Here is a 15991-nt window from a genome sequence, read left to right as displayed (position 1 = left end):
CACTACTGTGAATTTAATGAGAAAACTCATGGAGATAACAGCTTGAGTACAGGTCACCAGAAAAAAATAGAATGAGGTTAGAGAATGAAAAGTTGAGTTTTATTCTGCAGAATTGGTTTAAAAAAAAAGGTTTTCTGTAAATATTTGGAAATGAATAGAAATGTTGAAAGCACTTCATAGTGTTTTTAATTAGCAGTGCTAGAATATGGGTGTGGAACTATCTGAAATGGAAAGTCTAAGGTTGTCTATATCAGTAGAAGGAAATCTAAAAGATGAAACATGGGACTCTAGAGAAGAGAGAACCTTCTTGTGAAAAATGAGTGCAGTTAATAGTGCATATGTAAGAATGTTTTTCTCTGAAACAGGATGAATATACATTAATGATACAAGATGTTAATATGAAGATGATATTTGGCCAAAAATACAACCAAAGAAAACTATGTTAGCAGTTTATAGTGATATATTAATAAACTTCCATCAGTGGGAAAAAAGGCAGTAATATAAGAGACAGAAAATACACAAAAGTATATTTTGTTTGTCTCCATCTATACAAAATGTAAATGCAAATAAATGATAGAGTAGGAAGTAAATTAGCAGTTCTGCATGGAAGGGGAAAGATAAAGAAATTAACAGGTGGTTACTAAGGTGTGGGGTTTTCATTTGTTTGCATTTATGCTGTGATTTTGGAGTAATGAAAATGCTCTGATATTGATTGAAGTGATGAATGCACATTGTATTACAACAGCATGGCACTGGCATAAAGATAGATACACTGACCAATGGAACTGAATTGAGTTTTTGGAAATAGTCTGTATTTGGTTTGGTTTTTATAAAGGGTATTGATTTGGGGTAGAAGCTTATGGTTACCAGGCTATAGAGCACAAGTTACCTCCCTCACCAAAGCCAAGTGCCATGTGTAGGAGCAAGATGGCTGCCAATGTCTCTAAGGTTCAGGTTTCCTGGAATCCTCTCCTCCTGGGACTTGCCTCTCTCAGGGTTCAGCTGCTCTGTTATTGCCACAAGGCCAACTATAGACTATTAGGCAAATGGCTTGGTTCTCTTCCCAGGGCCTTCTCTCTTTCCTCACAACCAAGATCCTCTATGTGTTTACTTCCTGGGGATCCAGCTCAAGACTCCAGCATCAAAACTCCAACAACAAAACTCCAACCTTCCTTCTCTGTGGCACAGTTTCACTGTGAATCCCTGGCCACCAAGGGGGTGGGGCTGCAACATCCTACTGATGTGGCCCAATCAAAGCCTTAATCATTAATCAAGTAAAAGTAAAACCTCTCAATCCAATACACTCCAATATGCCCAGAAGAATAGACCATTTTTACAAACATAATCCAATAGTTCTTTTTGAAATTCATCAATAATATCAAACTGCTACATAGTCCCTCACATCTAGAGTCAAGTGATTTTCCACAAGGCTGTCAAATGCACTGAGCAGGGTCAGAACAGTCTATTCAACAAATGGTTTTGTAATAACTGAAAATCCTTAACAAAAATAAAGAAAGAGGATCTATATTTCATACCTTATACAAAACTTTTTTTTATACATTGCATTTTATTTTTTATTTTTTAAATTCATTTTTAAAAAATATTACATTCAAAAAATATGTGGTCCCCATTCACCCCCACCACCCCCACCACACCACTTCCCCCACAGCAACACTCTCCCCCATCATCATGACACATCCAATGGTATAACCCACTCTGGCAAAATGAGCTTTCACATATTCCCTGGGAGTCTGTCCTACATCAGATTATTCCCTTTAAGTATCTTAAACAGGTAACTTTCCAAATTATATATATATATATTTAATTCATTTAAAAAATATTACATTCAAAAAACATGAGGTCCCATTCAACCCCACCGCCCCAACCCCCCACTCCCCCCACAGCAACACTCTCTCCCATCATCATGACACATCCATTGCACCTGGTAAGTACATCTCTGGGCATCGCTGCACCTAATTATATTTTGAAAAGGTTTTCTCAGCATTAAACTCTCAACCAACACCTGACAATCTCCTATGTTCATATGTTGCCCCACCCTCCCCCCAATTTCTTGGGCAATATTACCCATCTGCCCATCCCTAGCCCCCCTCAAACCCGCAAAGCCCCACCCAAAGGTAACCCTATGCCCCCATTTTATCCCTTCCTTGTACACATACTTACCTCCAGCTTATCATAGATTTCACCCATGTAGATGTCAGTTTACATCCTTCCTCTACCCCCCCGTTTTCCTGTAAGCCTGTCTCCCAGTCTCTATCACTCTGAGGCAGCTTGCTTTACTTATTTCATATCATTGAGGTCATGTAGTATTTGTCCTTCAATGCCTCGGTTGCTTCACTCAAAATAAGGCTCTCAAGATTCATCCATGTTATCACATGTGTTTGTAGTGTATTTGTTCTTAAAGCCAAGTAGTATTCCATTGTATGTATATACCACATTTTATTGATCCACTCATCTGTTGATGGGCATTTGGGTTGATTCCAACTTTTGGCGATAGTGGATAATGCTGCTATGAACATTGGTGTGCACATATCGGTTTGTGTCCTTGTTTTCAGTTCTGCTGGCTATATACCCAGCAGTGGAATTGCTGGGTCATATGGCAAATGTATGTTTAGTTTTTTGAGAAACTGCCAAACTGTCCTCCAGAATGGTTGGATCCTTCTGCATTCCCACCAGCAGTGGATGAGTGTTCCCATTTCTTCACATCGTCTCCAGCATTCGTAGTCTTCTGTTTTTTTCATAGCTGCCAATCTTATGGGAGTAAGATGGTATCTCATTGTAGTTTTGATTTGCATTTCCCTGATAGCTAAATATTTGGAGCATTTTTTCATGTGCTTTTTAGCCATTTGTATTTCTTCTTTGGAGAAGTGTCTGTTTAAATCTTTTTCCCATTTTTTAAATGTGTTGTTTATCTTTTTATTTTCAAGATATAGGAGTTCTTTATATATGCAAGTTAAAAGTCTCTTATCGGATATATGGTTGCCAAATATTTTCTCCCATTGTATAGGCTCCCTTTTTACTTTCTTGACAAACTCCTTTGAGGTGCAGAAGGCTTTAATTTTGAGGAAGTCCCATTTATCTATTTGTTCTTTTGCTGCTCGTGCTTTTGGTGTGATATTCATGAAGCCATTTCCTATTACAAGATTTTGTAGATGTTTCCCTACACTGCTTTCCAAAGTCTTTATCGTCTTGGCTCTTATATTTAGGTCTTTGATCCATCTTGAGTTGATATTTGTATAAGGTGTGAGATGGTAATCCTCTTTCATTCTTCTACATATGGATATCCAGTTCTCCAGGGACCATTTGTTGAAGAGGCCATTCTCTCCCAGTTGAGAGGGTTTGGTGGCTTTATCGAATATTATATGGCTATATATATGAGGTTCTATATCAGAACTTTCAATTCAATTCCATTGGTCTGTGTGTCTCTCCTTACGCCAATACCATGCTGTTTTCACTACTGTAGCTTTGTAGTATGTTTTGAAGTCAGGTAGTGTGATTCCTCAAATTTCGTTTTTCTTTTTCATATGTCTTTGGCTATTCAGGGTCTCCTTCCTTTCCAAATAAATTTCATAGTTAGTTTTACTAGTTCCTTAAAGAAGGCTGTGTTGATTTTTATTGAGATTGCATTGAATGTGTAGATCAGTTTTGGAAGGATAGACATCTTAATAATATTTAGTCTTCCTATCCATGAACAGAGAATACTCTTCCATTTATTTAGGTCTTCTTTGATTTCCTTGAACAGTCTTGTGTAGTTCTCGGTGTATACGTTTTTTACATCTTTAGTTTAATTCATTCCTAAATATTTTACTTTTTTATTTACTATTGTAAATGGTATTTGTTTCCTGATTTCCTCCTGATCTTGCTCATTATCGGTGTACAGAAATACTACTGATTTTTGTGCATTGATCTTATAACCTGTGACTTTACTAAACTCATTTATGAGTTCTAGAAGCTTTGTTGTAGACCTCTCACGGTTTTCTATGTATAGGATCATGTCATCTGCAAATAATGAAATTTTGACTTCTTCCTTTCCAATTTGAATGCCTTTTATATCTGGTTCTTGCTCAGTGCTTGAGCAAGTACTTCTAAGACAATGTTAAATAGAAGGGGAGAGAGTGGGCATCCTTGTCTTGTTCCTTACTTTAGAGGGATGGATTTTAGGATTTCTCCATTGTAAACGATGTTGGCTGTAGGTTTTTCATATATACTCTTTTTTTTTTTTTAAAGACTTATTTTTTTTATTTATTTAATTCCCCTCCCCTCCCCCGGTTGTCTGTTTTCCGTGTCTTTTTGCTGCGTCTTGTTTCTTTGTGAGCTTCTGTTGTTGTCAGTGGCACGGGAAGTGTGGGTGGCGCCATTCCTCGGCAGGCTGCTCCCTCCTTCACGCTGGGCGGCTCTCCATATGGGTGCACTCCTTGTGCATGGGGCTCCCCTACGCGGGGGACACCCCTGTGTAGCACGGCACTCCTAGCACGCATCAGCACTGCGCATGGGCCAGCTCCACACGGCTCAAGGAGGCCCGGGGCTTGAACCGCGGACCTCCCATGTGGTAGACGGACGCCCTAACCTCTGGGCCAAAGTCCATTTCCCCATATATACTCTTAATCGTGTTCAAAAAGTTTCCTTGTATACCGATCTTTTGGAGTGTTTTTATCAAGAAAGGGTGCTGTATTTTGTCAAATGCTTTTTCTGCATCTATAGATATAGTCATGTGATTTTTTTTCCTTCAATCTGTTTATATGGTGTATTACGTTGATTGATTTTCTTATGTTGAACCATCCTTGCATACCTGGAATGATTCCCACTTGGTCGTGGTGTATAATTCATTTAATGTGTTGTTGAAGACGATTAGCAAGTATTTTGTTAAGTATTTTTGCGTCTAGGTTCATTAGAGAAATTGGTCTGTAATTTTCCTTTCTTGTGGTGTCTTTGTTTGGCTTTGGTACTAGGGTAATGTTGGCATCATAGAAGGAGTTAGGCAATGTTCCTTCTGTTTCGATTTTTTGGAAGAGTTTCAGCAGGATTGGTGTTAGTTCTTTCCGTAATGTTTTGTAGAATTCACCTGTGAAGCCGTCTTGCCCTGGGCTCTTCTTAGTAGGGAGGTTTTTAATGACTGATTCTATCTCTTTACTTGTGATTGGTTTGTTGAGATCATCAATTTCTTCTTTCATCAATATTGGTTGCTTATGTGTTTCTAGGAATTTGTCCATTTCCTCTGAATTGTCATTTTTTTTTAATATAGTTTTTCAAAGTATCCTCTTATGATAGTCTTTTTTCTGTGGGATCAGTGGTGATATCTCCTTTCTCATTTCTTATTTTGTGTATTTGCATCTTTTCTCTTTTTTTATTTGTTAGTCTCACTAAGGGTTTGTCAATTTTATTGATCTCAAAAAACCAGCTCTTGGTCTTGTTTATCTTTCAAGTGCTTTCTTATTTTCTGTTTCATTTAGTTCTGCTCTTATCTTTGTTCTTTCTTTGTTTCTTCTTCCTGTGGGATTGCTTTGTTGTTTTTTTACGAATTCCTCCAAATGTGCAGTTAGTTCTTCAATTTTTGCTTTCTTCTTTTTTGATGGATGAATGTATGGCTATAAATTTCCCTCTCAGTACTGCTTTTGCTGCATCCCATAAGTTTTGGTATGTTGTGTTATCATTATCATTAATTTCAAGGTAGTTATTGATTTCTTTTGAGATTTCCTACTTGACCCACTGTTTTTCTAAGACTGTGCTGTTTAATTTCCATATCTGGTGTGAAATCTGGGCCTCTGGCCCTTGCAGATTTCCAGCTTCACTCCACTGTGGTCAGAGATATTATTTTGTATGATTTTGATCTTTCTGAGTTCATTAAGCCTTTCTTTGTGGCCTAGCATATGGTCTATCTTGGAGAATGATCCATGTGCACTTGAGAAAAATGTATATCCTGCTGTGTTTGGGTGTAATGATCTGTATATGTCTATTAGATCCAGTTCCTCTAATATACTGTTCAAATGTTTTGTTTCCTTAGTGATTCTCTTTTGAGATGTTCTGTCCAGAGTTGATAGTGGTGTATTAAAATCCCCCACTATAATTGTAGATGCATCTATTCTTTCACTTAGTTTTTCCAGTGTTTGCCTCACATATTTAGAGGTGCCCTTGTTAGGAGCATAAATATTTATGATTGTTCGTTCTTCTTGAGATACTACTAATATGTAGTATCCTTCTTTGTCTCTCACAATTGTTTCACATTTAAAGTCTATTTTGTCTGATATCAGATAGGTACTCCTGCCTTTTTTTGGTTATTGTTTGCTTGTAAGATTGTTTTCCAACCATTCACTTCCAGCCTCCATGAATCTCTGGGTCTAAAATGTGTCTCTTGTAGACAACATATATTTGGGTCATATTTCCTTGTCCAATGTCCCAGTCTGAATCTTTTGATAGGTGAGTTTAATTCATTGACATTCAGTGTTATTACTTTCAGAGAATTACTTATGCTAGCCATATTTTGATTGGACTTGTGTTTGTCATATTTTGTTTATTTTCTTCTTCTCTTTTTGTCTGTTTTGTTGCTTTTACACTCTCCTCCAACTCTGCCTGTCCTGTTTATTCCTTTCCTCATGCAGAACTACCTTTAGTATTTCTTGAAGGGGAGGTTTCTTGTTGGCATACTCTTTCAATTTCTCTTTATCTGTGAATATTTTGAACTCTCCATCATTTTTGAATGCTAGTTTAGCTAGGTAGAGTATTCTTGATTGGAAATTTTTTTCTTTTAGTACCTTGACTATATCATACCAGTGCCTTCTTGCCTCCATGGTTTCAGATGAGAAATCAGCACTTAATCTTATGGAGCCTCCCTTGTATGTGATGGTTTTCTTTTCTCTTGCTGCTTTTAGAATTTTCTCTTTGTCTTGAGCATTGGATAATTTGACAAGTATATGTCTTGGGGTGGACCTGTTAGGGTTTATGATGTTTGGGGTACCTTGTGCTTCTTGGGTATGTACATCTGTCTTCTCAGTAGATTTGGGAAGTTTTCAGCCATTATTTCCTGCAACACCCCTTCTGTCCCCTTTCCCTTCTCTTCTCCTTCTGGGATGCCTATAATACGTATGTTTGTGCATTTTGCATTGTCACTCAGGTCCCTAAGTCCTAGCTGGATTTTTTCTATCTTTTTATTGATCAATTCTACTATCTGTTTGATTTCTGATGTACTGTCTTCCACATTGCTAATTCTCTCCTCTGCCTCTTCTAATCTGCTGCTATTTGCTACGAGTGTATTTTTGATTTCTTGAACTGTGGTGTTCATTTCCATCATATCTTTTATCTTTTTGTGTATGTCTGAAATTTTCTCTCAAGTGTTTTCTTCATATTGTTAAACTCTTCCTATACTTCATTAAGTTTGTCTCAGATATATGTTCTGAGATCTTTAATTACTTTCCGAAGTTCTGCTCCCCTTGCTGGTTTTTAATTTGTTCATTGGATTCAGCCATGTTTTCCTGATTACTGGTTTGGTTTGTAGTTTTTTGTTGCTGTCTCGTCATCATTTTATCTTGACAAGTTTAATCAGTTCTTTAGCTTCTTTGTCTAGTCTTGGGGATTAATTAGCTGTTGTTCTTGTGCAAGTGTTATATCTTCTCTTTGTCACTTTGTTCTTCTTATTCTAATTTCTTGTTGCTGGCTGAGTTCACTTTGAAGAAAAATATTAGGGCCAGGGAAAGGCAATTGTGTAAGCAAGGAAAATGTGTAAAGTAGTATTGGTAATAAATGTTAACAGAGCAACAATATGAGATCTGGGAGGATGGATATTAGATTCATGTAAGTTGTGTAGAGTTATAGCAGTAAGTAGAGTACCTATAATGAGGTAGTCGACTGAATATGGGAGGAATATAGTATTAAAAATCAGTGTTTTCATGAGAGAGGGAAAGAGAAAAGAAAGGCAATAGTATCAAGAGTGTATAAAAGACAGAAAACAAAACAAAGGTATTAGAAATTAAAAGTTAGACACTTTGGGGACCAAAGAAAGGGAGGTGGAATATAGGAGAGACAGTAGATGATAGAGGATATCAAGATGTAGGGGAAAGGGGATAGTGTAGGTGGCCAAAATCAATTCACACAGAAACGAGGCAATGGAGGATGAGGAAACCAAGCAAATGTGAGGTGTTCCCTTCAGCACCTATTGTATAATTAAGATAAAATAAAATAAGAAGAAAAAGAGGGAAAAGAAAAAAAAAGAAAAGAGAAAAAAGGGGGGTGGGCAAAGAAAAGGGAGGGAAACAAGCATGAAAAAGAAAAGAAGAAACAGAAAGAAAAAAAAACTCTAAATAAATGAAAAAAGACCTTGTGGGATACAATGGGAGAAAAGATTAGGAGATAATGCAATATTAGCAACCAGGACAATAAAAAAGAAAAAGAAAAAAGAAAAAAAGAAAAAAGAGAAAAAGGAAAGAGAGAAAAAAAAACCCACAAACGTCGAGGACTAGGACAATCAAGGACCTCAGATGGACCTCAGGGCATGGTGGATTCAGGGATGGGAAGTCTGTGATATTGCAGACTCAAGAGGTGTGAGTCTCTGGGGTGTGGGCCACCAGGGTTTAGGGGACACAGACCTGGCAACCTCAAATCCGTTTAACAGGGAACCTGGGAGCACTGCAGTACAACACAGCCTTCAGGGATCCCCGCAGCTGGATGCCAGCCCTTTTGGGGGGGGGGCGGGGGTCACATCCGCAAACTCTGACCTCTGTGTCAGAAACCCAAAATTCGCCTCTCAGAAGAGTCTCTTCTGTCGCTGTGTCACCAATTTGACTTGAGGACACCTCCCACCCTGCAAGCCCCTGAAACAGCCTGCTAGGGGTGCCTCTATATTGCAAGCAATTTAGGGACACTGGAGATTGGCAGCCAGCCCTAGGGGGCGGGGCTCTAGCCAGAATTGCTAATTTCCATGTCAGAAACCCAAAATTCCATGCCTTGCAAAAGACTCCTCCGTCTCTGTTTCACCTAACTGGCTTCCTGCCACCTCCCAACCTGCAAGTCCCCGAAACAGCATGCTGGTGGTGCCTCTTTAATGTGACTGATTTAAGGACGTTGCAGATTGGCAGTCAGGCTGAGGGGACAGGGCTCTAGCCAGAAGTGCTGATCTCCATGTCAGAAACCCAAAATTCCACGCCTCGCAAAAACTCTGTCTCTGTCTCACCAAATCGGTTTCCAAAGACCTCCTGCCCTGCAAGCCCCTGAATAGCCCACTCAGGGCTTATGAATTCCCCAGCACTGCAGAGCCTCCAGGAATCACTGCTGCCATGCTGCCTGCCCCAGTGGGGAGCGTCCTGTGTGCGGCCCCTGTCTCCATGTAAGAGAGCCTCAATTCTACCTTTTACATGAATCTTCTCTGTCACTGTCCCACCAAATCAATGTCCAGACACCTCCTGCCCTGCAAAATCCCAAAACAGCCTGGTCCTGAAGAATTTCCAATGCTGCCCAGCTGCTTCTTTGCAGGAGAGACTATAAGGTGCACTCACTCAGACACCATCTTGCCCTGCCTCTACCCTCAAAACTTAACTCACAATGGATCAAGGACCTAAATATAAAAGCTATAAACATAAAACTTCTAGAAGGAAATGTAAGGAGACATCTTTAAGATCTTGAGGAAAATGGTGGCTTCTTTTTTTTCTTTATTTTCTTTTAAATATTACATTCAAAAAATATGAAGTCCCCATATACCCTCCACCCCCAACACCCCACTCTTCCCACATCTTAAACCTTAGACTCAAAACATGAGCAACAAAATTTAAAATAGATAAATGGGAACTCTGCAAAAGTAAACATCTTTGTATTTCAAATGATATTGTTAATAAGGTGAAAAGGCAGCATATACAATGGGAGAAAAATTTGGGGGACAACATATCCAATAAGGGTTTGATCACCATGTTTTATAAAGAGATCATAAAACTCAATGATCAAAAGACAAACAATCCAATTTTAAAATAGGCAAGAGAATTGAACAGACATTTTTTCTGAAGAAGAAATACAGATGACCAAAAGGCACATGAATAGATGCTCAACATGAGTAGCTATTAGGGAAATGCAGATCAAAACTATGAGATATCATTTCATGCTCTAAACTAAATTAGCTGAATCAAGTCAAATTCATCAGTTTTTCTTTTTGCTGTCATTTTGGTGTTCCTTGTCCTCTTGAACAAAATCTTAAGGTATTCTTTGTATCTCCAATCAAGTAACATTTTGAGTTTCAGTTTGAAGATTAGGTTACCTTTCAGGGCCCTGCTTGACTTTCCATGTGGTAATGGAGAAAATTTGTGGTTCCCTTCAGCCAGACTCACAGGTAACCATCTACCTAAGTTGTCCCCACTGATCTTAGAAGTGTGGGGGTCTGTTCTGTACAGCGTGATGATGGCAAGATCCTATATCAATTTGTGACTATTTGAACATTAACTGATGGAAAGTCCATGCTTCTGCACTAAATTTTCTTAGCATAACTACAGAAATTCTATTGGCCATATATGGGAGCCTACAGGGGCCTCAACTCTGAATGAGTTTGTAAACTCATTGTAAAGACCTACTAAAGGCCAGACAATTTGGAGGCCACAATTCAATGGGTATTTTAGGCAAAGTGTCCATGCTGTTGACATATTGGGCATGAGACTTAGCCCAGGATTGCCCTCCCACATAGCTCTGCTTTGGGATCAGACTCTCCCTAAGAAAGTCCTGGGGGCAGGGAGAACTGGGGTAAGAGGATGGCAGGGGCAGTCCACAGGATTGACCTGAAGACAGAGGGACAACTATACCCAGAATTTGGGGTGAAATGCAGAAGGGAGCCAGCTATGGTTTTATTTATTAAATTCTCAGGGTTTACCTGTGTTCCAGGCAAGGTGCTATGATATCTATGCTTGCTCTGCAGAAAACAGCAAAGGAGGCCATGACTAGGGGGCGCTGTTTGATAAGAATTGTTCCGATAGCCACAATTCTCAGAGTGGTGGGCCTTGGACCTTTGATAGTCAGGGGCCTTCCAGGATGGGGGCTGTTCCCCCCTCACTGTAGGGTGGCTGCCTGGGCCTGATCTGTGACTGATGTGTGATGCTCTCAAGTCCTGCCAACAGCTCACCTGGCCCTAGCCTTGCTGGTAGTAGGAGCCTTGGTTGAGCAAGGTGGCCTGGTAAGTTGAGGGGAGAGGTACCTTGTAAAAAATTGTTCCATGTTTTAAAGGGGGCCTCTCCAGTCCTGGAGATGAACTCGGGATCTCTCCATCTGAATGCTCAAAGAAATGCTCTTCCCGTTGCATCATCTCCATCTTTTTAAGTGACTATCCAATCTTTAGAATAGTTTGCCTGAAGGACCTGCCTTGGCTCTCTGGGCAGCTCTGGACAAGCCTGCCTCCCTCCTTCTTTAATGTAGATAGAGGAGGTGCTTAGCCCCCATAGTTTTACTAGTCAATTACACCTCTCCCTATCTTTTTTTTTTCTGGAATGGGAGGGGCAGCTCACATCCACCATTAGTCTTCACCAACCAATCTGCCCCTTCCTCCTTGTCATCTTGAATACAAATCTTAAAGTATGGTTGGAATCTCCAATCAAGTAATACTTTGAGTTTTAGTTTCCAGTTTTGGCTCCCTTTTGGGGCCCTGCTTGACTTTCCATGTGATGACACACAAAAAATTTGTGTTTCCAGCTGACCAGCTCCATAAGTAACTGTCTTTCTGACTGTGACTGGATCTTACAATGGGTGCTGTTTAGTTTTGTAATAAACTTCAGTTTTTCTCCCAAAGCAGTTGTACCATTTTACATTCAGACTAGCATAGTGTGAGGGTTCCAGTTCCTTCACCTCCTGGCCAACCCCTGGTATGTTCAGTGTTCCTAAGTTTTAGCCACTCTACTTGGTGTGTTGTCATTTTAATTTACATTTTCCTAAAGACTAATACTTTTGTGCATCATTCATAGGTGCTTATTTGACATCAGTATATTCTCATTTAGAAAAAGTGTCTGTTCTGATATCTTACCCATTTGTTTGTTACTTTTGAGTTCTATTTTCTGGATGCAAGTTAACAGATACATAATTTTCAAAACTTATCTCTACATCTGTGGCTTATTTTCTAATTCTCTTAATGGTGTCTCTTTCTTTGTTATTGTTACAATCAGAGATTTGTTTTTATTTTATTTTATTTTTATTTGTTTTTAAACATACTTAGATTACATATATGTCACATAAAAAATATAGGGGATTCCGATATGCCCCCTCCCCACACCTCCCACATTTTCCCACATTAACATCATCCTTCATTAGTGAGGTACATTCATTGCAGTTGATGAACTTATTTTGGAGCGCAGCCACTAAGCGTGGGTTAAAATTTATAATGTAGTTTATACTCATTCCCAACTAATTCTGCATGTCATGGCAAGTTATGTAATAGCCTCTGTTGTTGCAATGCCCTTCAGGTCACTTCAAAACTCTCAAAATGGCCCCCACATTACACTTTTTTTCCCCCTATCCCTGACCCCAGAACCTCAGTGGCCATGGCCCCCACATCAATGACATAATTTCTTCAATTGCTAGAATCACAATAAGTCTATAGTGAATACCAGTAAGTCTACTTTAGTCCACAGTTCATTCCCCAATCCTGAGGACTCTGGGATGGTGATGTCTACTCCACCTCTATTTGAGAGGGTGCTGCGATCCCATAGGGATGATGAATGGGACTCTCTGGTTGTAGTTGTAGACTCTCGGTTTCTTGGTATGGTAGTTGTCCATCATCACCTCCTTGTTACTTGTCCTGGGTGAGACCAATGAACTAGAGAGTGGGTGTTGCAACTGCAATGAGATTCAAGACCCAACAGGCAAAGGACAGCCCAAAGACTTAAAACTCTAAAGACACATACAAACTCTAGTACTAATTATAGGTTCAAAGATCAGGGCTGAAGAACATGTGTAGGGAAACCACAACTGAGTCCAACTCTGCCACACTGGGGAGCATAAAGTACAAAGTAGGGCCCACTGGCAAGGGACCAAACACCTGAGCTGTCAACCCTGTCTATAATGTCCAGATGTCCCCAGAACCCTGAGGAGCCTGCTCTTTGGGGAAGTACCTACTTTGGCAGTCAATGAGATCCTGTTGAGACATGCATAAATGCAACCTCTGGAATGACCTCCCTACTCACTTTGAAGACTCTTAGCCATATAAACTCATTTGTCTTGTCTTTTTCCCCCTTTTGGTCAAGGACATTTCCCAGTTGCATTGTTAGTTGGGGCTTATTAGTAATCCCTTGGTGCCAGGGAGGCTCTTCCCCAGGACTCCTGTCCCATGCTGTGGGGAAGTTATTGCATTTACATGCTGAGTTTGGCTTAGAGAAAGGTCATATTTGAGAGACAAGGATGCTCTCAGGAGGTAACTCTTAGGCACCCGACAATACCAAGCTAGGCTTTAATTTCAAGAGTAATGGTTCATAAACACAGTCATCAATATCCAGGACCCATCAATGGACATCCTCCTTCACTAGTAGTTGCCCCTATACTTGGGGGATTCTTGCTGCTCCATTAGAGAATGTGGCAGAGCTCCCCAGGATGGGAATTTACTATTCTTTCAGTTATTGTGCTAATCTTCACCCACTGTGACAATGCCCCTTGAACATTTGAACACATTTCTATGCCTTCTATGTATACCCAGGTGAACTCCCTCCCATGTATTCCCCCATAGCTGACACACCATATCAATGATCCTCCCCTACCTCAGAAGTGATGCTTTTGTGCTCCCAGACGTCTTCAATAATGAAATCAATAAAATAGTGAAATACAATTAATAAGAAAATGAAATAATGATAGTTTTAAAAAAGAAGAAATAAAATACAAAAAAATTTTTTAAAGAATAAAAATTTTTTAAAAAAATTCTGTTCCTCCAAGGAATCTCCCTTCCCAGAGCTCATGCCTGCCAATGCTGGTGGTCCTTTTGTCTCCTGGCTGGCTCACCAATTATTTCAACTCGATTCTTTTTTTTTTAAGATTTATTTATTTATTTATTTCTCTTCCCCCCACACACCCCAGTTGTCTGTTCTCTGTGTCTATTTGCTGCGTCTTCTTTGTCCACTTCTGTTGTTGTCAGTGGCAAGGGAATCTGTGTTTCTTTTTTTTGTTGTTGTTGTTGCTTCATCTTGTTGTGTCAGCTCTCTGTATGTGCAGCACCATTCCTGGGCAGGCTGCACTTTCTTTCATGCTGGGCAGCTCTCCTTATGGGGCATACTCCTTGTGCATGGGGTTCCCCTATGCGGGGGACACCCCTGCATTGTAGGGCACTCATTGCGTGCATCAGCACTGCAAATGGGCCCACTCCACACAGGTCAAGGAGGACCAGGGTTTGAACCATGGACCTCCCATGTGGTAGACAGACGCCCTAACCACTGGGCCAAGTCCGCCACCTCAACTCAATTTTTGAAGGCCACAAGTTGGTGCAGCTTTAAGACCAAAGCATGTACCAATCACTGAATTAGACATAAGTTTATTGGGCCTTACTTATAGGAGAGAGTCTCCTTTGTGGCAGCAGTCCACAGAATGAAGGTAGTGCTTGGCAAAAGGGGAGGGGGAACAATGTAAAGGGTCTCTGCACCAAGACATTTCATGCAGTCTGAGAACAGAGTTTCAGCTAGAATTACATAATACACACAGATGGGGAGGAGCATAATTAAAAAGTGCAGTGCTCAAGACAGATAAGCAAGGAAAGCACATTCACAATGTTTCCCAACAAGGCTGAAGTTACACTTTCACAGTAACTAAGCAAGTTGAGCATTTACAATGTTTGTCAGTCAGGCTGAAGTTACATCTTTCTATTGGTATGAAGGTGGTTAAGCTACTCACTGATCACATGATTCTTAGAATTTCCTGGGAGAGAAGTTTAAACATGCTTTGTCAGTCATAAGCTCCCAAATGGTAATTTCTCAAGCTTTGCTGGGTAAATGTTAAGGATAGAAATGCTACTTAAAGAGAGAAAGAACTGGAAGGGTTGTGGGAAAATATATATGCAACGTAATAGGTATATACTACACCACATCAAATGGCAATTTTATATTTAGCTTCCTGAGGAGCCATCATACTGTCTTGTGGTGCACCATTCTACATTCCCACCAGCAGTGAATGAGTGTTCCTATTTCTCCACATTCTCTCCAACACTTGTAGTTTTGGGGATTTTGTTTTCTTTTATTGTTATTGTTGTTGTTGTTTTTGCTTTGTTTTGTTAATGATGGCTGTTCTAATCATTATGAAATGGTATCTCATGGTTTTGACTTGCATTTCTCTAATAGCTAGGGTTGTTGAGCATCTTTTCATGTGCTTTTTAGTCATTTGTATTTTCCCTTTGCAGAAATCTCTGATCAAGTCTTTTGTCCATTTTGTAATTTCTCTTTTCATTGTTGAGTTGTGGGAGCTCTCTCTATATGCTGGTTATTAGACCCTTAAGGGATATGGGGTTTCCAAATATTTTCTTCCATTAAGTCAGCTGGTTATGTACTTTTTTGACAAACTTCTTTGAAGCACAAAAGTTTTTAATTTTGAGGAAGTCCCATTTATCTAATTTCTCTATTGTTGCTTATGCTTTGGGTGTGAAATTTATGAAACCACTGTCTAGCACAAGATCTCAAAAAGGCCTCCCTACATTTTCTTCTACAAGTTTTATGGTCCTGTTTCTTATATTTAGGTCTTTGATGCACCCTGAGTTGATTTTTTGTATAGGGCATGGGAGAGGGGTCCTCTCTCATTCTTTTCGATATGGATACCCAGTTCTCCCAGAACCATCTGTTAAAGTGAGTATTCTGTCCCAGTTCTGTAGTCTTGCAAGTCTTATCAGACTGTAGACTATAGACTGTAGATGTGTGGGTCTATTTCTGATCTCTCAATTTTCTTCCATTGGTCAAGATACTTGTGCCAGTACCTTGTTGTTTGATACTGTAGCTTTATAATATGCTTTAAAGTCACGTAGTGTGGGTCCCCCAATATAGTTCATTTTCAAGGGGTCCAT

At 39.7% G+C, this 15991-nt stretch overlaps 1 protein-coding gene across 4 annotated transcripts in view; it reads right to left on the bottom strand.

Annotated features, from left to right (window-relative positions):
- The window catches only part of LOC101412358 (secretin receptor-like), a 62489-nt gene that overhangs the window by 11922 nt on the left and 34576 nt on the right, over positions 1-15991 (bottom strand). For 2 of the 4 annotated variants that reach the window (XR_011649296.1, XM_058301146.2), the window contains one exon: positions 9634-12801. The exons of 1 other annotated variant lie outside the window; for it this stretch is intronic. Coding sequence is in view for 1 of the 3 variants with exons in the window: in XM_058301146.2 (XP_058157129.1) it covers positions 12646-12801 (156 nt within the window). In the remaining 2 variants the exon portion in view is untranslated. Of the gene's footprint in view, positions 1-9633; positions 12802-15991 lie in introns of those variants that run through there. One more of the 4 variants, XR_011649295.1, reaches the window with a different exon arrangement.

The sequence above is a fragment of the Dasypus novemcinctus genome, chromosome 7 (genome assembly GCF_030445035.2).
Source record: "Dasypus novemcinctus isolate mDasNov1 chromosome 7, mDasNov1.1.hap2, whole genome shotgun sequence".
Lineage (NCBI taxonomy): Eukaryota > Metazoa > Chordata > Mammalia > Cingulata > Dasypodidae > Dasypus > Dasypus novemcinctus.
This window is presented reverse-complemented; position numbering and strand designations above follow the sequence as displayed.